The sequence below is a fragment of the Zeus faber genome (genome assembly GCF_960531495.2).
Source record: "Zeus faber genome assembly, chromosome: 15".
In the NCBI taxonomy this organism is placed as follows: domain Eukaryota; kingdom Metazoa; phylum Chordata; class Actinopteri; order Zeiformes; family Zeidae; genus Zeus; species Zeus faber.
The window spans coordinates 16,321,771-16,343,307 of record NC_137194.1 but is presented as its reverse complement, the minus strand read 5'-3'; the positions used below and the strand labels follow the sequence as shown (position 1 = coordinate 16,343,307).

Genomic DNA, 21,537 nt, shown 5'->3' with positions numbered 1-21,537 from the left:
AAATCAAATAAAGAATTTATGAATTTCCAGAATGAACTGGAACAATGCTGACCTAAAGAAGTGGTGCAGCATGGTGCAGGAGGAGGTCCGCAAGGCAGAGGAGGAGATTTGGCATGTCAAGGCTGTAGCCATAAAGAAACAAGGCAGCTGGACAAAGTGGGAGTGGCAGGACATCTGGAGCATGGAAGGACACCGAATTAAGTTCCTGATGTGTTTTGTATATGATGTCCTGCCTACTCCATCAAACCTCCACACATGGGGGTTAGCAGAGAGCCCCAAGTGCATGTTATGTGGAAAATCAACTAACCTGGAGCACGTCCTCTCATCATGTCAGTCAAGCTTGGCAGATGGGAAATTCAGGTGGCGACATGACAAGATCCTGGGTCAGTTGGCGGATGGCATGGAGCAGGCTAGGAAGAAGGCGAGGCAACATTCTACCGAGCCTAACTTTATCCACTTCGTCAGGTCAGGAGAGAGGGCTGCAGCAGGACGACAGGGCAAAGGCGTCCTGGCTTCAACAAGCGACTGGGAGATGAGGGCAGACCTGAAGAAGCAGCTAAAATTCCCAGAGGAGATAGCCCACACAAGCCTCAGACCAGACATTGTCCTCTGGTCTAGAGGTACCAAACAGGTGGTGCTCATAGAGCTAACAGTACCCTGGGAAGAGAGGATGGAGGAGGCACATGAGCGCAAGCTTAAAAAATACCAACCCCTTATCCTGAAGAGCCAGCAAAACGGAGGGAAGGCCTGGAATCTGCTGTGGAGGTCGGCTGCAGGGACTTTGCCGGGCAGTCACTCTGGAGAACCCTTGGACTGCTGGGGATTGAAGGTCTGGCCAGGAAGCGGCTAGTAGGCAACTACACCAAACAGGCAAAACAGCATCCCGATGGATTTGGATACAGCAGGAGGTGCGGTGGCGAAGCCAACCTAGGGAAGAATTAACAATGGTAGAGGCGGGTGATGGTCGGCAGGGGTAGATTCAGGACGCTGGATCTGCTGTTGAGCCCTCCCAAGGTGTCATGGGCTTAAATCGATGATACACCAGTGAAGGGGGGTGCCCATCTGATGACCTGCTGTAGCCACCCATCTCTTGCTCAGGTATGCGGCCAAGTCCAGACTTGGCTCAGGGAGGAGGACGCCCCTGCTAGGCATAGTCCCGCTAGTGCCTTGAAAGAGGGAAGACGGAGAGGAGAGAGCGATGCCACTGGCCCACAGATGGGGCAGGGCAGGTTACCTGTAAAGGTGGGCCAGGTGCGATCACCCACATCGTATTATACATATTGCATATATACTGTATTATTGTACCCAGGGTGAAACAAATCAAATAAGGAATTTATTCCACAACAACTTCAGTCTTAGTCTAAGTATTATTTAATGTGGTTGCAAGCACAGGAAAACAATGCTTCTCTTTCGAGTTGCAGCCAACTCCTCCAACGATAAGTTGGGGTTGGCGATTTTTAAAGGATGTTACATACAAGGTCATGACAGTTATGAATTCGATAAAACCTGCTTGTTGCGGTTGGCTTGACGCCTGAAGCGTCGAGGAGTTCCTGGCAACAGGGTGAAGGGTGTGAATTCCAATTAGTGTAGAGTAGAGTTCAGTTTCGCACATACACAGTATTTGGTTTCGACAATGTTTGGGCTTGCACCTAATCACGAGATGTATATCACGAGATATATTACTGATATTGGCTAATACACATTTAGGAGAGTTTTATCGATCATAGCAACATTGCTGACTATTCGAAGGCTATATCAAAGAATTTCTATCACACTCCCCTTTTGGTCATTTTATTGACCAATCACCTAAAACAATATCACAATATAATATGACAGTGTCAATATAGTAAACAGTAGGATATATATTAATGAATAACATACATGTCAGTATCACAAAACAGCGTAAGCAGGTAGCAGGTTCTAAAATCCACATGGGACTGCTTTTACGGGTCGAATTAAGTGGTCACTTCCATGGGCCGTAACGCCTCATAGGTGTGCTGTGATGCAAATGGTATTTTAAGGCTTTCTATGCTTTCGGGTTATTTCTTGACTTGCTAGACCAGTGAGATAAGAGTCACTATAAAATATCTCTCTGTCCTTTTCTTGACTTTCTCCCGAGGCACAAAGATTCTTTAAGCACTATACTGGCCACGTCCAGTTTCTGGAAATTTTCTGCATTGACTGGCGTGAACCCAGTTGTCTTGTCTGGTCACCTTCACTGCAGAAACCTTGACTAGTAGGATCTGGAACGGTCCTTTCCACTGGGGCGACTCCAGTTTCTTCTCGTAAAGCTTTTGATGACCACCCACTGGCCTGGCTGTAGGTTATGCAGAGGTCCTTCCAAGGGTGTGGGTAGGGCCGACAGCCGCTCCCCACACCCGAGAAAAACAATTTCCACGGCCCTGCGATGGAGGATCTCGAACTGTGATAGACCTGAGGGCGGATTTGTTCTTCCACTCATTGCACACAACACAACAAGTGGTAACCAATTCATCCAGTCTAACTGCATTGCTTCTATTGCCTTGGCCAATTTTTTTTTTATAGTGCTGTTTGCTTTTTCAATTGCACCTCTGATAATGGCAGGCACAATGAGGTCAATTTGTAACCTTTGTGAAAGCAATTTAAGAGCCGAATTAACAAAGTGTGCTCTGTTGTGTTAGGACACTTTCCGTGGGATGGGAAGACTTTGATACATTTAGAGAACATGCTAATTATAACCCAACAATATTGTGTTCAAACAGAGTGTCAGGAGTTGGATGGCGTGACTGTTGAGTTTTTTGGCCACAGCCCAAGCTGTTAGCAGCACAAACACGTTGGCGCAGTGCACAGCGGACGGGCTATATATAGACTTTCCCAAAGATCCCCTCACAAACATGATGCCCATGGTAGACCAGACTGAAACCGACAACTGGGAGCAACCACTGGTGTACTGGCTATGACTGACGCCACAAGATTCGGCACCAATACTAGTGCACGTGGGAGCCATGGGTACGAGCTAAACTAGGAAAAGTCTGCAAACCACTGCTGCGCCTACACTGCACCCTCCTATATGATGGACCTCAATGCCACACCGATTACGACGCATGCTGGAAAGAGCTAATCAATGGCAAACAGTTCTCCATTATCCGCCAGGACCTATGAACCAGGTTGGAGTCCTTGAGGCAAGTCGAACCCGAATCACTCGCAGCCCTCCTGCCCCGCAGACCCTGGTCCGGTGGAGTGTTGTTTGGAGTAGCATTGCTGTGCGAATGTATGTGTTCTAATCTCAAGAAAAATCTCAAGTTAATATGAGCTGGATAAAAATTCCGGGCAGACGAGAAGCACGCTGGGGCAGGAGTGTGCCAGGCAAGATGGCACTTGCCCGCCGCCCAACCACATAGCTTGCACAACCCATCCCACAAGCCCTCGGCCTATTGTGTGGTGTATGTGTGGCGTATGAATTTTGGCACTGGGAGAGATAGGAAAATCGCAACCATGCAGGGGCGCAGCAGGCCGGGGAACACCAGAGCCCTGACAGACCAGGAGGACCCCAACATGCCCTAGAACACCACGACTTGCCCCGACTTAGCCATAATCAAGTATTAAATGATGGAGTTACTGTATGTCAATGATAAAAGTAGCCCATTTTTCATTAAATGAATCAACATTGCTTTTGGATATTGCCAATAGTTTTTCCATTGATATCTAATCTATTAATAACTGCAACCATTGGGATGTGGTGAGATAATCCCTCTTTTTCCAATTGAGTAATATTGTTTTCTTGGCGATTGTTAAGGCGATCAAAAGGGGCTGGTGGTGTTTAAGTAGTGGGAGGTGGGAGTGACATGGGAGTGACGTGAAAAAATATAAAAAATACATAATAATTTAAAAACCTGCCATTGATCACATGGATGGTTTCTACTTACGAGATGTTCTTTGGACGTAGGAGCTGGAAAAGGTGAAACAAGCTGAAGATGATGCATGTTCTGTCCCAAACAGAGAGGAACCATCCCATGAAATCACCTGTGATTAGCTCCTCCCAGTTCTGATCACTTTCAAGTAATTATTACACACACACACAGTCACAAATTTGGTGTATAAGTGGTTGTAAAAAACGACATTATTTGGGATATTATATAGGTTTAAAACAGCACTGCATTTTTTTCATCATTATAGTAAATCAGAATAATTATAATATATTGAAATATGACTTACTATAAATGCTTAAAAACAACATTAAAGCCTGTTAGGATTATATGGTCATTAGAGTAAATGTGTGCTGATCATCCAATGTCCTATTAATGCTGATGTGTATTCAGGTGTGTTCTGTCCTTTTAAACCACACACACACACACACACACACACACACACACACACACACACACACACACACACACACTTCCTATGTTTCTAAACATTCAGAGGGTACAAATGAATTTCATTTCACATTTCAAATTCTGCCATTTTCATTTACAAGTGTCATATTTTTATACATTTTGTCTCAATATGACAACTTAATTCCAGGGCTTCTGAAGTAAATAGTGATTTTTATTTTATAATATAAACATTTATCTATTTATCTCATGACATGTTTCAGCTCCAACCTTCATGTGGGCATCACAAAAGTAATATCAGAGTCTAAAGATAAAGACCACTGTCGATCTGAGGTCCCTGGACAGCAGCTCTTTGCTTCAATCCATCTGAATTTAGTTTTTTCCACAGTCATAACACATGCATAACTTGTTAATTGTGAGAGTTATCTTTTTTTCCCTTTTTTTGTGTGTATATATATATATATATATATATATATATATATATATATATATATATATATATATATATATATAATGGAAACAGAGAAGAATATAGTGAGATACTTGGCTCCGCCATCGTTTTCTAACGCAAAGATGGACAGATAAAATCAACCATATTTAAATATGAATTTGAAAAATTATTATTTAAGTTATTTTTAAAATGTAATTCTAATTATACCTACAGGACCGACCAGGCAGATATACTAAGCGTTTAGTTCTGCATGTGATGGAGGTATTATTGGCACATACAGGAACCCTGCCACCGCTGACACACTAATGTAATAACAACATACTTTATTTGTACCGTATGCGGGTGTGATAGGTGATGATCCTAAAGCTTTAAATCCGGTGAAACAATGTCGTCAACAAAGAGTATTTCGATCCTCAATTCAAGTAAAAAGTCAAGGTGTGACCGCAGAGCCTCTGTGTGTGAAATGCTTCTCCTTAAGGCGGGAGGTGTGAAGCAGAGAGCTTCCTGTCATGGTGGGACCATTGGATATCAGCGGGCAACAATGGCGGTGAAAGGGCTCTACGGGATGGCCGAGGGCTTGGCTGCTAAATGCCGCACTGTCTCAGCCCAAAAAAGGCAGGAATAGTTTAGAATGGCCGCTCCCGGTATTAAGTAGTGGGAGCGCTGTGTTGACAATCGACAACCGCCGCCGGGACGTGTTGTGCTGTTACCCAGATGTGACAGGAAGTCACACTGGACAGAAGCGCCCTCTTCAGAATACACTTTTATTTGACACGATTTGAGATGTTTACCATGTGAGAGTTGGAGTTGCTCCATATTCGCTGAATTAAATGAAAACCAAAGCAATGAAAACAACATTAGAAATATCCCTTTACGTCTGAAATACATTAATTATCTATTTATAACACTTCAGGTTGTGAAGAAAATATAAACTTGTTATGACTCAGACCCCCCGCCAAACAAAAATGCCGAATTCCACACTCTGAATTTGTGAACAAAGTGTTGTTGAAATTGTTAAAATATGTATCACCTAAGATCGAAGACAGTAGCACAAACATAACGCAAATACATTGAATGGCTGTTTCTTATAAAGTTTCAGGTTAAAAAAAGTATTAAATATAAGATTTTTTTTTTTTTTAACAAAATAAACTTATGAATTAACACTTTAAGTCTCCTTCTCTTCAGCTATTAAAATGGAGTTTGTTGTTGACCGCCCTATAAATGTAGGAAAACCAGAGACTCTTGTGGCCTGGGGATGGATAAATCTTTAGAAAGGTGGTTTGGGTGTAAATTCTACTGGGGGACATTGGTCACACACACACACACACACACACACACACACACACACACACACACACACACACACACACACACACACACACACACACACACACACACACACACACACACACACACACACACACACACACACAAATCCATCGAAATCAACCCAGGGGAGGCAAAAAGAAGACAACGCAGGAGATTAGAAATAGCACATGAATTTTGCTTTTAATTAAGAAACAGCCAGGGATGGGGGCAGAGTCCTTTTAACGCTGGAAATGCGACACAATATCATCCCATCCGGTTCACTTCACATCACATCACCCATCTGCGTGATTCCGTGATTCATCTCCACGTTTCGCCGACTTTTGACTTTCATTCAGAAGTAAAACAGGGACATAAAGTGAATACTCGGGGGAAAAAAACAAAGAAGAAAGAAGACAATAAATCTTTCCCAGCATCCAAACTGAAAATGTGCCTATCGTCAAACAGCTATACAAAACCCATGTATTTTATTTTGCCGGGACCTTCTAAAAACGTCATCGAAATTTGGGGATTTGGGGAGTGTGGATCCCAGCAGGTGGCGTACAGTGTAAAACATGTGGCAATCCAGTTTTCGAGCAGAAACACAACAGTCGTTGTGTTGAAGTCACTTCAACTCGAGCTGAAGTAAACCACTAAGACTAGTATTTTTATTTTTGTACCCATAGAGGTGACATAGAAATGGCTGAAGGGTCACGTGGATTCCAAATGGGGAAATACATTTTTTGTGTGTGTGTGTGTGTGTGTGTGTGTGGAAACTTTCAGGGAACTTGTTAAAACTCACGCACGAATAGAAAAAAACAAAACACCAACATTGGGGGATGTGGGAGGCAATACACATTAATAACCATTAATAACCAGACAGAATAAGAGAGAAGAGCTTCTCCTTATTCGGCTTTGAAACGGGTGGAATCCAAGCCGAACGAAGAAAAGAAAAGGAGGGGGGGGGGGAGGGGGGAGCGGAAAAATAAATTACGAAGCGACTCGTGAGTGTTCTAGTTCTAGTGCTACTTGTTATTTAGAATATTAATAGAAATATTCTAAGCGTACAAAAAGGGGTGGGGGTGGGGTGGGGTGGGGTCCTTAGGAGTTACCGGGTCGTTGTAAGGCGAAGAAGGGCACGGCCTGTAGGGGGCGACACCGCCGGTCACAGCGTGAGAGGCTTGAAATGCATTGTGTCACACACACACAAACACGCGCACGCACGCACACACACACACACACACACACACACACACACACACACACACACACACACACACACACACACACACACACACACACACACACACACACACACACACACACACATTATTGTACTATTGTACAAAGTGAGGTCCGAGTAAGTACACTTGGTAATTGAGGACCCATGTTTCTTGTGCACTTCTAAACCCAATAATGGTCAATTCGGATACCGGTCTGCACAAGTATAGTAAAAAACACACACACACACACACACACACACACACACACTTCACCACTTTTCCTCACAGGTGTTTCACCAGTGTCACAATGTTGTATTAATGCTGATGTGTATTCAGGTGTGTTGTGTCCTTTTAAACCACACACACACACACACACACACACACACACACACACACACACACACACACACACACACACACACACACACACACACACACACACACACACACACACACACACACACACACACACACACACACACACACACCACTTTTCCTCACGGGTGTTTCACCAGTGTGACATTTTTTTGCACCGTCGTTTATATTTTTACTGTTCATATCCACGATGCTACTATATACTATAGTAGTATTATCCTCACACATACATGTAAAATGTTCCTGTTTGTACGCTTCAAATTATTGATGTAAAGGTTTACTGGTTTACCTTTTTAATGTATATTGCCAATTTATTTTTCATTTTTAAATAGTTTTATAATTATTGTATCGTACCAATTTTGTTTCCATTTGAATTCCTTGGCACTTTTAATTGTATAATATTTTTTATCGCCTATTTCGTTCGGGGGTCAGCCGCTGTAACACCACGACTCCCCTTCCCTGGCGGAATAAAATATCTACTCTATTCTCATGTGACCTGATCTGATCTGCAAACATCTCTTCACAAACACACACACACACACACACCGACCTCTGAGAGTAGATACAGAGTTTGGAGGAAATCTGAACAAAGCGATGCTGATCAATATTGCAGATTTACAGACAAAAACAAGGTCTTCCAACCAGGCGTGACATTTGTTTTTTCCTTTTTTCTTCCTTTTTTACTCCTTTTTGCGAGATCCACTCGGGAGGCAACGTTGTTTAAAAAAAAAAAAAAAAAAAGAAATAACAAATCTGCCTCAAATGCTGTGACGTCCCCAGTTTGCCACCAGAGCATCCTTCATCTCCACTTCTACCAACATGGAGCAACACTGACATGAGGACAACCGCGCATGTTGGCTTGCACGTAGGAGTGTGTGTGTGTGTGTGTGTGTGTGTGTGTGTGTGGGTCTTCATATCCGCTATAGCACCAAGTTACTTTCTTGTTTGGATACATATAAAGAAAAAAAAAGTCAAGAGTCAAATATGGAGCAACCATGTCACTAAAGCGACAACATCGGGCCACGATAACGCACCGGAACTCCGAACGCCGGCTTCCATCTCTGACGACTTCTTTTCCGTTTCTCTGTGTTTTAACCTGAGTTGTCGTGTATCGAAGTCGGTTTCGGCTGCGACCGCTCCTAACTCCTAAATTGCCCCCCAAAAAGCGCCGCCCCCCCCCCCCCCCCCCCCAACCCACATCGATGAGACAGGCCTAAACACCTTCAAGTATTAATACATTCAGGCACACACACACACACACACACACAGGGTTTATAAGCACCTAGAACCACCTCTAGGACAGAAGAAGGAGAAGGAGAGGAAGAAGAGCAGTGATGGTTAGTTTGCATGTTTTGTTTTTTTTGTTTTTCCTCCCCCCACAAATATATAATATATATATATTCATATTCATATGTATATAAATAAAAATTCAGTGCTGTAAAACATCTCTTCGCCGCCTCCATAGGATCTGAGCCACCGTAGACGAAGCTAAAAATGTGTGTTTGACGCTTCTCGTGTCTAAAAAGCTACTGCTGGGAATATGTAAACCGCCGCGGATCTCCTGCGTTGACAGTCCTTCACCGAGAGCACAGGGATATCATTTTGTTTCTCTCTCTCGCCCTCTCTCGCTCTCTCTCTCTCTCTCTCTCTCTCTCTCTCTCTCTTATTTTGGTTTTTGACGCACACAGAGAGTGGAGGAGGATCTTTTCCTTCTTAGTTGTGTTTTTTTTGGTAGCAGCGCAGCACCAACTTTGCGACTTTTGCGACTATTTCTGTTGGTCTCTGTGTGTGTGTGAGTGTGTGTGTGTGTGTGTGTGTGTGTGTGTGTTTGTGTGTGTGTGATGTCACTCCAAAGTCTCTTCTGTGTGTGTGTGTGCGTGTGTGTGTGTGTGTGTCTATGAGGAGCACTGGTGCACGTTGACGCCATGGGCGGCGTGCATCTGCAGGTCGATGGCCTGCGCCGGCTGCTGCCCCGGCCGGGCATTCAGCAGCGACACGTTGCGCACGCAGCCCGACATCCCCGCCGAGAACTTCCCCCCCGTCACTGCCGCCATGTCCGGGGCGCCCCCTGTCACGTGCGCGCGCGCACACACACACACACACACACACACACACACACACACACACACACACACACACACACACACACACACACACACACACACACACACACAGTCACAAATTCGTTATAAGAGTCATAAAAACCTTTAAAACTACATTATTTGGGACGTTATATAGGTTTAAAACAGCATTGCATTTTTTTTTCATCATTATAGTAAATCAGAATAAGCTTATAATATATTGAAATATAAAAACAGAATTAAAGCACGCACGCACGCACACACACACACACACACACGAGTAGGAAAAGATTTGTATCCTCTTGGCCAAATATGAACACAATTCTGAATATCACAACGGCTTTCTCTGTGTATCAATGAATCTCAATCTCTTGAATTCACTCCCTGCCATCCAGCTAGCACCAATTTAATTACCTTCTATTCCACCTTTTTTGACTAATAAATGACTTCTAATATGTATTTTTGAATTCTCAGAATTCAGGACAAATCGCCTCTATCCCCTCACCCAGGTATACGCTGCCCTTGGTGTTGACCATGAGGCTCTTTCCTTTGGACTGTCCGTGCCGTACGGCTCCTCCGTCTATCTGGATGTATCCCTCTTTTCCAGTCCTGCAGGGGAAGAGAAAGATGAGATATGATAAATTACTTCATCAATCCCCGGGTGGAAATTCCGGAGTCAGACGAGAAGGTAGACACCAGTTTCACCCCTGTGAGTCCAGTCCATTGCGGTCGGGGTCAATGCATGGCTGCAGAGGGAATCAACCGGCCGAGCTCGGGTGAGAGTAGGGACTCTCATGGTAAAAAGGTGAATTTCCCTAATTTGACGGGAGCTAGGCCAGTTGAACCGGTGAAATTGGTAGAGACTTTCGTGTCTGACTGTGGTTAATAAGCAAATTTCCCCAAAACACCGGAGTGTCCCTTTAACTAGTGAAACCAGTTACAATCATAAGAAACCGAGGAAACATACAGTAGTATTTGGAGTAATACTTCACCTGACTGCTGTGACCTTGTGCCACTGGCCGTCGTTAATGGGCTCCCGGGATTTGATCTCTGCCTCCCCGCTGCCCAGCTGGTAACTGGATTTAACAAAGACTCCGTCAGTCAAGCCAGTGGTACTAATATGAGATGAATAATCAGGGGAAGAAAATGGCCGACTCTGGCCCAAACTACAGACAGCGCTCGATAGATCAGGGGTTCTCAAACTGGACATTGCAGTGGGTCCACAGCAAAATTACTGTTTGTGTATTTATTCATCTTTTTCCATGTTTTCATATACATTTTTGAATAAGTAAAATATACATAGATTCAAATTCCCAAATCCCAACCTAAATATATTTGGGTAAAAAATATATATAAAAAATGTAAAAAACACATATCGGCTATATTTTAAATCATATTTTATATCGATTTCTTTACGTATTTACTATGTATATTAATTCAATTCATCTAATGATGGTGAGAAATACCACTCTTTTCAGTTTCAGTTCAAAGTTAAATCGTACAGCAGTTTAAAGGCAGATCAATTAGGCAGGGGTCCTGAGCCAGAGCTGAATCTTTCCAAAACTAAAAGTTTGGGAAACCCTATAGATGACATAAAAACAATAAATACTGGGGCAGGGGAACACTGTGTGCGCGATTAAATAAAGTACTGGAACTATAGTAAACACGCTCCTTCACCTGAACACCAGGTGTCCGTCCTGCAGCCCGAGGCTGATGAAGTCCTGGCCCTTCCCGTGTTCCCCCAGGTCCTGGAATAAGACATTCATTCAAAAAGGATGAGAATCGAACTGTGAAAAACGCCCAATGATTCGGTACGGTACCGTACATGAGCTACACAACAAAAGAAAAGCAATGTCCATAAACACGCCTTATGGTAAAAGTGTGACATCAAATAAGTCATGCAGTCATAACATCCATTGCAACCATTAAACATCTGCCTTGGGCCGGACACAGGGCATACACGGGAGGAAGTGTTTCAGTGTTGGAGTGGATACCTTTTTACTAGCATGCACCTTGCGCAAATGGCGAGCGCCATTGGTCTCCTGGGGAAGATGGAGGTGTGAGTTAGAGCAAACACAAAGGGCAACATGCACGGAATTTAGTGGTGTCAGACAAACGTGCCAAAATGTCAATTCAATTATCAAGCCACTGCGATGGAGAATGATTTTTTGTTTTAATAGCGGAAAAATCAGCGCTGTATTATTAAGTATTTTAAGTTGAGTTTACATTAGAGCTCAATAGTGACACCCCCCCCCCCCGCTTTCAGAATGGCTCCATTTGCCGGAAGTGAATTTACCATTCATTCACTCCAGGACTTTTCAGGAAACCCTCCTATAAAGAGTTTTAATCCAAAACCAAGCAACACAGCGACCAGATTGAATCGTGACCATAAAACATTCGATTTGAAGTTAAAAAAAATTTGGTACAAGACAGTGAACATAATTATTTTAAGAGTGAAGGAACGACTCATCCCATACCTAGCGACCGTTTAGCGCTTCTTCTTGAATTGAACTTAGTCATTATTATAGTGTTCATATCATTTACAATAGTGTTATCATGGTTTTTCCCGTGGTAAACGCAACGCAAACCGTCGCAGAGTTCTGTGGGAGCAGTAACTCACTCGCCGGTAGTGACATCTACCTTGGATGGTTCCGACATTAAGGCTAATAATCAAAACCTCCATCCAGAATACGAATAGGATTTTCACTTCCGGAAACTCACTGTCGACCTCTATATGATTGGATTCCAGTGACTTGTGGACGAAAACAATGAATAATAATAATAATAATAATAATAATAATGGTGCTGGTTAGGAAGAGATGGAGAGCAGAGAGGTTAGGGTGAGGAGAGCAGGAGGGAGTGGGCATGAGGTCGGAATCTGGACGATATCCAGTTCTGGTTTAATAATCCTTGACTGAAGCTAGGGACCGGGGCCGGGACGTACCACTCCCTGCCACAGGATCAGGCCGTCGGAGGAGCTGGTGTGGATGTCCAGTTCGATGGTCTCCGGTGCGTCGTGGGCACTGTCACATAGAATATACAATCAGACAAAATGTAAATGAAAGTGTCTTCATTTATTTTTATTTTATTTTATTCATGCTCAAACACTGCTTTACCTTCGAGGGAAAATCGTTTTGGGAAGAGCGATATATCCATCACTGTGGAAATTAGCTGCATACTGATAGGGTGAATCTGTAATTAAAGACGAAAAAAAATACAGACTTAATACAACGTCACATTGGGGCGCCATCTAGTGGCGAAAGTATGGAGGTGTCTTTTACAAATAAATGATTCTAAAACAATACAAAATTTTGAGTATATCAATCGATTACATTTTTAAACCTCATATATAATTGTTTTAAAATGTAATACACCGTAATTTGACACTATATTCCCTGAAATCTAAACGTAAAGCTTATAAATAAAGACCCAAGGCCTTATACTCTTCTCTGTGTTGACAAGTCCACAAGCAGCAAAAGTTCAGCTCCATTCCATTCCTCACAATATAACATATCTCACAATTCCCAGAGACGGGAGTCAAAAACGTACCACCAAATTACAACATTAACTACAACCACGCCTCCATGCACTGCTTGTATATCATTTATCCTTATGACCCAAACAACATTTACATCGAGTTCAGTGGTTAGTGACAACATGGCCCTGCTGTGATATGTAGACGATGCGCTGTTGCCAAGGGAACAAGTCCAACTGAAAAAAAAAAAAGCAAAGACTTTTTTCCCCTTACTTTTCGTCTGGTCAACAGCTGGTACAGAAGACATAGACAGGGAGGTTTAACATGGCAGTGAGTAATGACTGGACACCAAAAAACGTGGGAATTCTACACATCTCCGTGGTCTAAAAAAAAGTGGTCTGAAAACTCCAAACACCACAGAAACTGGTTGATTTGATTGAACTGTTTTCTCCTGGAGCACTACAGTGTAACATGATGCAGAATTCCCCAAACGCAAACATCCAACCAGGCGTCCAAGAGACCCGGTCATCAGACCCGCTGGGTTAAGACATAGGTGCAGTATTGGATTTGTGTGTGTGTGTGTGTGTGTGTGTGTGTGTGTGTGCGTGCGTGCGTGTGTGTTAAGACAGTAGACGAGTCGGGTCATGGCCGGAAGGGACGTGAGGCCCCTCTCGAGGTTTAAGAAAGGGGCCCCTGTTAGTCACGGTTGTGTCAGGCAGATCGAGTTTTGGGATACCATACCATTCGCCCCGCTACCCTCCATATTCCACAGGGCCTCGGAGAAGCTGGGGAGCTGGCCTGCGGTGTGTGCGGGATATATTAGCCATCAAAGTAAACGGGTGAGACATTACTCAGGTTCTGAACCAAAAACAAAAACAGGGTGCAACGGCCACAAGGGGCCACGGGCCAAGGGGGGCCACAAGGGGCTCCAGACTGTCAGATCGAGAGGATATTTGGACCCAATTCCTCGCTGTATATTCTCAAAGGCTAATGGTTCAGAAGAGGTTAGAAAGACATACATCAATGATGACTTTCAGTGATTATTCAGTCTAAGAGTTATAAAACCGTGAAAAGAAGAAAACCAATAGAGTGTGATGCCATTTTGCCGCTACTCACTTTCTTCGCAGTTTAAGCCGGTGTGGCCGGCGGCGCACACGCACTGGCCGTTGACACAGCTGCCCCCATTTTGGCACTGGAGGCCGCTCTGGCACACCTCCTTCACCACCTCGCAGTGCTCACCTGGACACAGCGCAGAAGGAAATGGTTTGTACTTCTGACAGGTGCAGCAAAACGGGCATTTCTGGAACTATGCAACAAGTAAGGGCTTAAGGGTAGACAGTCATTATCGGCGTCATAGAATAGAAAATAATCTCTTTCTTTGTCATTTGTCCTCTGCATTTGACCCATTCTATACCTAGGAGCCCTGACAGGGTGATCAGGGTCTTGTATCGCTCTGAAGGGAGTTATTTTGCGATAATGTCCCCCTGGCGGTACATTATCCCGCTTATCACACGGCTACTGATGATAAATGAATACACTGTGAAATTATTTTACGACGTGTTCGCTCATTTAAGAGCTTCCACAACAAAATAGTCCACATCAACGTAACACTGTGACAAAGCAGCAAGCTATTCCCCCTACATTTTGTTTCCCCTACATATGACTAACCTAGTTACTGTTCTTAACGTGAATTTGTACATTGGATCGCCGCCATTGACCGATCAGAATCGAGTATTCCACAGAGCCGTGGAATAAAACAGTAATAATTAGTTGAGGCCAAATCTTGATGTAAATTGGTTCCAGACAGGAACTGTAAGGGGCGCTCACCCTCAAAGCCGTCCTTGCAGAGGCACTGGTACTCGTACTCTGCGTTGGACATGCAGTGTCCGCCGTGCAAGCAGGGCCGGCGGTCGCAGGGGCTGTTGTCCACACACTTCTTGATGGCTCTGCTCTCCGTGAAGCTGTAGGACAGGTCCACCTTCTTGTTGTTGATGGAAACCTGAGAGAAAGAAGGCATGTCTTATCTCTGTTCTCTTTGCTGTGGAAGATTCGACAATAAAAACGACTGCAATACTGCTCCCGCTACTATCTATTAGATCAGCCAAAAACACATGAAAACTAGTTTTTATAGTGTAGTATTTATATGAACACTTACGCCAGCTTTCTTATTTATTTTAAATGAAGTTTGCTTTGAACATATTGCGCATGTGCATTGTGGTTGTTGTTGCCCTTGTTTTTTTTTTTCCTAGACTTGGAATTAATATGCTTTCGCCTTGTTACTTTTGTTCTCGTGCCCACTCCCTTTTCCCATGCACACGACGATTCTCACGAAGACCGAAATATCCCACCTCTCCTATGCATCCATCGAACAGCTCGCTGACGTTGGCTGGCCTGGGCAGGATGTCCATGCTGGGGACGCCTCCCAGGTACATGGGGGTGTGGATGTTGAGGCCCTGGGCCTTTCCTGGAGAGGTCTTCCTCTCCACTGGACCCTGGTCCACCCTCAGGAGGCCCATCCTCTTGTTGCGTTCCGCCACCACCCTGTGCCACTGGCCCAAGGAAACTGGCTCTGGACTGCGAAGGATGGCCTGGCCTGCAAGCCCAGAGGCCACCACGGTGAATTACAGTGATTTCTAGTGGCTTTTAGGAGGTACATGGCTAGAAACTGCCTCACAGCGGTCATATAATCAGTCCACCAGAAAGAAACAGGAAGTCCATCAATCCATTAATCAATCAGCCAACAAACCAACCAACCAATCAAGCAACCAATCAGTGAGACAACAATGAAAATTATTTTCTATCCCCCTTTGGATCTCTGACCCTTCAAAACTCTGACGAGAATAGCCAAATATGTAGTCAAATATTTGAAGCTATGTGTGTACAAATTTGATGCTTTAGGACACAACATGTATTGAATGTCTGTTTCTTACCTGTGCCCAGTTCATATCGGAACTCCACGTGTCCGTCCACCATGGAAACGGCCACAAAGTCTTCCACCTTCATCTTCTTCCCGCCGCAGAAGAACATCAGGCCGTCCCTCTCTTGTGGCTTGAACTCCAGCTCCACCCGCAGGTCGTCGTGGATGTTGGTCAGAGGTGGGTAGGCGATGTAGGACACGTCACCGTCAAACAGCGGCGTGGTCACCAATTCACCTGGCGGAGGGGAGGGAGCAAGTTCAGTCATTTATATCCTTGCTATCTGTTTCATACTGTGGAAATGACAACAAATGGTCAAGAATATTATGCGGGTAGTCGGCCCCAGGATCGAATATGAGCAGAATCCTGTTTCTATGTCAGTGACCATAAAAAAAACCCACCAGGTTCAAATCAGATGGACTGCCTGGCTTACCGTCCATGCATTTGGTTCCAAACTTGCCCAGATGACAACGGCAGTCGTACCCCAGGCCATTGCGACGGTTGATGCAAGTGGCATCAGGTCCACAGGCCTCTGTAAGAAGTATTAAATAGGTGATTATTATATAATGTAGCTACTGATCAGGATAGGTCTCAGAGTGTTTTGTGTGCGTGCGTGTGCGGTCGGTGTGTGTCCCGCGTACCTAAGTGGCAGTGCAGGGAGGAGTGGTGCTGGCAGTTGCTGCCGGTGAATCCCCTGGGACAGCTGCACTTGTACAGGCTGGCGTCCGAGTCCTCGCACCTCCCTCCGTTCTGAAAACACACAAAGGGATATTAAAAGTGCTGGAATACAGTATGGAATCCCACCAAAAGGTAGAATTCGAGACGGAGGCCTGGCGGTAACGGACCTGGCAGGGGTGCTCTTTACAGGTGGGACAGTTGGTGACGCCGGTGGAGCTGCGGTCCAGGTCTTTGAAAATCACCTCCTCGCCTTGGATGAGCAGCTGACGCATACAGCCTGGATAGGGCAAACGCAAAAGGTTCATTTCCCCAAAGACTTGTTGTCACATTAAAAGAATCGCATGATGAAACATAAGGAAAATGGCGACTTACCGACAAAGCCGGTCTTTATACCAGCAGTTTTGGCTAGTGTGGTGTAGTTGGGGTAACCGCCCACATGCAGCTCCTCGTTGAGGTCCAGCCCTTGGAACTTACCCTGTGGTTAGCGAATTGAATTTGATACGTCACCAGACCGAATGACCTCATACTTAAAGGCAGTTCCATTAACTTTGGCAGCAAGGAGGTACCGCAAATTTAAAAAAAAAGAGATGTGGCGGTGGATCTGGACAGCAGCTGTGTAGATGAATAGCAACAATCTTCTATCATCTACATCCCACCTCGTGACAAGCATGGGGCTATTGACCATCTCTGAGGAGATATTGTCCATCTTATTGCCGATGGTCTCATTATCTTACGTCGGTGGTATAGATGCATCAAAAAAACATGGACGGCCGCAGTGGTAATCTCCTCCAAGTGCCTTTAATACTGACCAATTAGAAGCTTGTGAGATCAAAAGGAGCCCTTTAAGGGGAATCAACCGAGATGAGATGAGATTGTGCAAATGTGACCGTGGAGCGATACCTGAGAGCTGCCGTTGATGGGTTCCCCTCCGTCCACGGAGATGTAGCCCAGGGTGAGGTTGCGGTACAGCTCCACGGTGTGGAACTCTCCAAGCTTTATGGGGTTGGGGTCACGGATCGTGGCCATGCCGGAGCCCACATCAAACCTGGCGAAGGTGGAGGGGAGTTCTCAGCGTCGGAGAGAAGGTTTTCGACGACGACGGTGGAAGAACATTGAGACGTTGAGGTTCGGGCTGAAACTGACCTGAACTCCAAGCGGCCGCCGACGAGGCCCAGCGATATGAAGTCAGCTCCCGTGGTCTTCCTCTGCCCGTTGTAGAGGATCATACCTGGACCGGACCGGAGAAGATAGAATGAACGTGGGGTCGGACGCGTGAGACACACTCACACTCACACACGCCCAAGCATACACGCGATCACAAGCAGCATCTACACTCAGTACACCGTGACAAAAAAAAAAAACTTGAATCTTCCCAAAGCTCACCGGCGTGCGGCAAGGTCAAACTCTGAACTCTAGAACTCTGCATTACAGACTACATACAGTGCCGTGAAAAAGTATTTGCCCCCTTTTCCTGATTTCCTCTATCATTGTATATTTGTCCACACCGAATGGTTTCACATCTTTGGACAAACCTGAGCAAACACATGTTTTTTGTATTATTTCATTAATTTAATGAGAAGGGTTATCAAACACCCATATCACCAATGTGAAAAAGCAATGGCCCCCACTTAAACGTAACAACTTAAATAACTGCTGAGCCACCTTTAGCAGCAATAACTCACAATAATGCTTCCTTTAGTTTTATTAGTCTTTCACTTTGCTGTAGAGAAATTTCAACAACAACTACCTTTCCATGGCATCGTAGTACAGTCAATTTTGTTGTGGTAATTGTTTGAAAAAAGAAAACATGACATATTATGAGTCCCGATTTGAGCTTAGGGGATTTTTTTTCTTGCGTGTGCACTGTACTTATAGACACAGTTACACGCACGCACGCACGCACACACACACGCACACAGACACACACACACACACCTATGCAAGGAGTGCTTGCTGTAAGCAGTATTGTAAAGCAACATGCTATAATGAGGCGATATCAAAGCCAACCAAAGCCAGATTATATCCTTCAGCTCTGCCTGGGGTTCACGAATAAAACGGACCCCCCCACCCCACCCCCCAATCCCCACCCCACCCCAAAAAAAACAAAAAAAAAACACATGCAAGGAACACATGCTCAGTGTGCCACACAGGCTGGCTGACATGGCCAAAGCTGGCGCAGTTTAGGGCAACATGCCTCCTAACATGTCCATATGTATCTTTGTCGTTACTAAAAGCTCTAAATAGTTTCAGTGCGTCTTGAAAAAGGTGAATCTCTAAAATGAACCGCAGAATCTTTAGGACATGAATTGGGATACTCTCGTCACTTATTGTTCAAATTACGTAAACGTCCATTGAGCCAATCAAGTCTCGCTTTTAACCTTTTCACCGCTTTCAAATGCCTGAACTTGGTGTTTGCTACAGGGTGAATGTACAGTGTGCACAGTCTGTATGGTATGATGACAATTTGCACCATCTCTCGCACTCTCATATCTCACCTAACTAGCTAGAGTTTCTACTGCTGAGAGGAATGTCAAGTCTGCTCAGTCTCATCCTGTACCAAAGCTATGCTCCAAATCGTACAGATTTTATTTTGTATATATTGTACGCATAAATTGCACTATACATATGTACTATATATGCACTACACATGTACTATATATGCAAATGTGCTCAATTTCCTGCTTTGTCAGAATGTGAACTGTCGATACATAAGTTGAATGTTTATTGCAAATGATTGTTGTATATTACTATTTTTCTCTCTTTTTTAAATTTCTACTTTTAAATTAATTTTATGCTGGCATTTTTGTTATTGTTTTAGGTTAATTGCATATTTACAAATTATGTTCTATTTTTATTGTTATTATTTTATTTACTTATTATTATTGCCTATTGCTTTTATGTGTGCTGCTATCTATCTACCTACCTATCTAAAAGCGATTTGCTGTTTCTTTTCAACGTGGTCTGGAGTAATGGTTATTGTATAAAATGTATTTTGATAGAAAAGAAAAATCACTCAGCAAAGATCTGGTTTAAAATCCTACAGTTCACAACAGTTCTATGATCTGAGGCTCATTCTAAGCAGCAGGGCCAAACAGAATGGAATGCAAAGTGGAAGTGGGTGCAGGTAAATGCTGCATATGCTTCATACAGAGTAATCCAGTCATCAGTGGGATTATAAATCCATGAGGTATGAGAACTGACTGACTGCTAAGCCTGTATGAACACATGGGCCATTCACCAGTTAAAACAAAAAAACCCAGCCACGAAGAGCGGATTCTGCCTGAAGTCAGTGCTGAGTTACTGTGGCTCTCAAGCACCGAGACTCACCGGCGTACAATATGAGACCTTCCCACCACGAGGGGGAGCGAGAGAGGGGAGGAGGAGGAGGTAGGGACAGAAGAGGAAGCAACATTATACATCATAAACACGTATCAGACAGAACGACAGCAAAAAGGATTTCAGTAACGAATGGTGAACTATGGTTGAATAATTGGAAATGAAGGAAGGCTTCTCACCATCCACGTTATCGGGTCTGAAGTTGACCTTGATGCTGAAGGCCTTGTAGGCGTTCTTAATGGTGGGCAGCGTCAGGTAGGACAGGGGTTCCTGGGCGAAGTAGGGCATCACTCGCTCTGGACACAGAACAAGGACACAGTCAGGTACAAGCATTAGCGTAGATCAAATTGAGAAACAAAAGGAACATAAAAAACATTACTCCCTTCAGTAACTGTATTTGCATATGATTAGGCTTGGATGATTATTCAATATTATTAAGTTATACAATTAGTTATCATCTTTTGGAGGTTGCTTATTGTAAATTACCAGACATATTATTGTGATATGTTATTTTTATTGTCTCGTTTTTTTTTTTTTTTTTAGGTATCAGAGTTCAATTAAAAGAAAATTAAAACCTTTTTAATGCAATCCCCCCCCCCCCCCCCCCCGCAAAAATCCTGTAATCGGAAATGTTTACTGTGATGCAGAAGGACTTGTCGCAATTTGACATAAAAAAAAAAAATTTCAGACAAAATGTTCGTCTGATGTTGAATTTAACTCCTCATAAATTCAAATACAGGAGTATTGAATGACTTTTAATGACTTCTGGGCTTGAGGGACTTTTGTTTTGACTCAGCTGATATCGTTCTGATATCATGATTTCAATTACCATTTAGTTGGATGTTATGAACCTCAGTTGGGTTCTTCAACACTGGCTTTTGAATTTGCGAGCAGATATTGTGATAATGTGTAAAATTCCCCATGGGCATCATCTTGTGAACTCACCGTGGACTTTGAGCGTGGTGAAGGCCTCCACTTTGCCCTGCTTGTTGGAGGCCGTGCACACGTACGTCCCGGAATCCTCATGGGTGACTCCCGGAACCGTCAGGACGTTCACCTCCTGGGAACACTTGGGAGGAAGTTCTCCCTCCAGCTACATGAGAAAAACGACACAGGCGACGGTCAGACTCTGCAGCCTATACTACTGTCCCATCATTACATGAGATAATAATAACACAACTGCCATTCATTGATTTACCTTGGACCATTTGATTTGAGGCTCAGGATATCCTGAGGCCACGCAGGGAAGGACGGCGTCCGATCCCACGGTCACCTCCTTGGTTTCAGGCAGGGCCGCAATTTGGGGAAGAGCTGTGGGAACATTTAAAGCCAGAGCCATTTAAGGAGGGATGAGAACTCGGATTTCAATAGAAAAGTTTAGACAT

At 44.1% G+C, this 21,537-nt stretch overlaps 1 protein-coding gene and 1 long non-coding RNA gene across 16 annotated transcripts in view; both read right to left on the bottom strand.

The window, feature by feature from the left end:
• Positions 1-6,254: 6,254 nt before the first annotated feature.
• On the bottom strand, positions 6,255-8,831 carry LOC307241473. The gene is made up of 2 exons (XR_013844554.1): positions 7,775-8,831; positions 6,255-7,559 (listed from the first exon to the last, which is right to left on the bottom strand). It is a non-coding gene; the product is annotated as an uncharacterized lncRNA (long non-coding RNA).
• Positions 8,832-9,290: 459 nt separating this feature from the next.
• Positions 9,291-21,537, bottom strand: part of hspg2 (heparan sulfate proteoglycan 2) — a 92,319-nt gene continuing 80,072 nt past the window's right edge. For 10 of the 15 annotated variants that reach the window (XM_080015041.1, XM_080015048.1, XM_080015043.1 and 7 more), the window contains 22 exons: positions 21,351-21,463; positions 21,098-21,245; positions 20,332-20,448; positions 20,144-20,161; positions 17,960-18,044; positions 17,717-17,861; positions 17,189-17,291; positions 16,984-17,093; positions 16,780-16,888; positions 16,572-16,670; positions 16,154-16,375; positions 15,572-15,816; positions 15,051-15,222; positions 14,340-14,462; positions 13,965-14,021; positions 12,865-12,940; positions 12,693-12,771; positions 11,743-11,790; positions 11,426-11,496; positions 10,741-10,824; positions 10,254-10,357; positions 9,291-9,735 (listed from right to left, as the gene is read on the bottom strand). In XM_080015041.1, coding sequence (XP_079871167.1) covers positions 9,563-9,735; positions 10,254-10,357; positions 10,741-10,824; positions 11,426-11,496; positions 11,743-11,790; positions 12,693-12,771; positions 12,865-12,940; positions 13,965-14,021; positions 14,340-14,462; positions 15,051-15,222; positions 15,572-15,816; positions 16,154-16,375; positions 16,572-16,670; positions 16,780-16,888; positions 16,984-17,093; positions 17,189-17,291; positions 17,717-17,861; positions 17,960-18,044; positions 20,144-20,161; positions 20,332-20,448; positions 21,098-21,245; positions 21,351-21,463 — 2,501 coding nt within the window. In that variant the 3' untranslated portion in view covers positions 9,291-9,562. The remainder of the gene's footprint in view (positions 9,736-10,253; positions 10,358-10,740; positions 10,825-11,425; positions 11,497-11,742; positions 11,791-12,692; positions 12,772-12,864; positions 12,941-13,964; positions 14,022-14,339; positions 14,463-15,050; positions 15,223-15,571; positions 15,817-16,153; positions 16,376-16,571; positions 16,671-16,779; positions 16,889-16,983; positions 17,094-17,188; positions 17,292-17,716; positions 17,862-17,959; positions 18,045-20,143; positions 20,162-20,331; positions 20,449-21,097; positions 21,246-21,350; positions 21,464-21,537) is intronic. The other 5 variants (XM_080015052.1, XM_080015047.1, XM_080015049.1 and 2 more) reach the window with 3 other exon arrangements.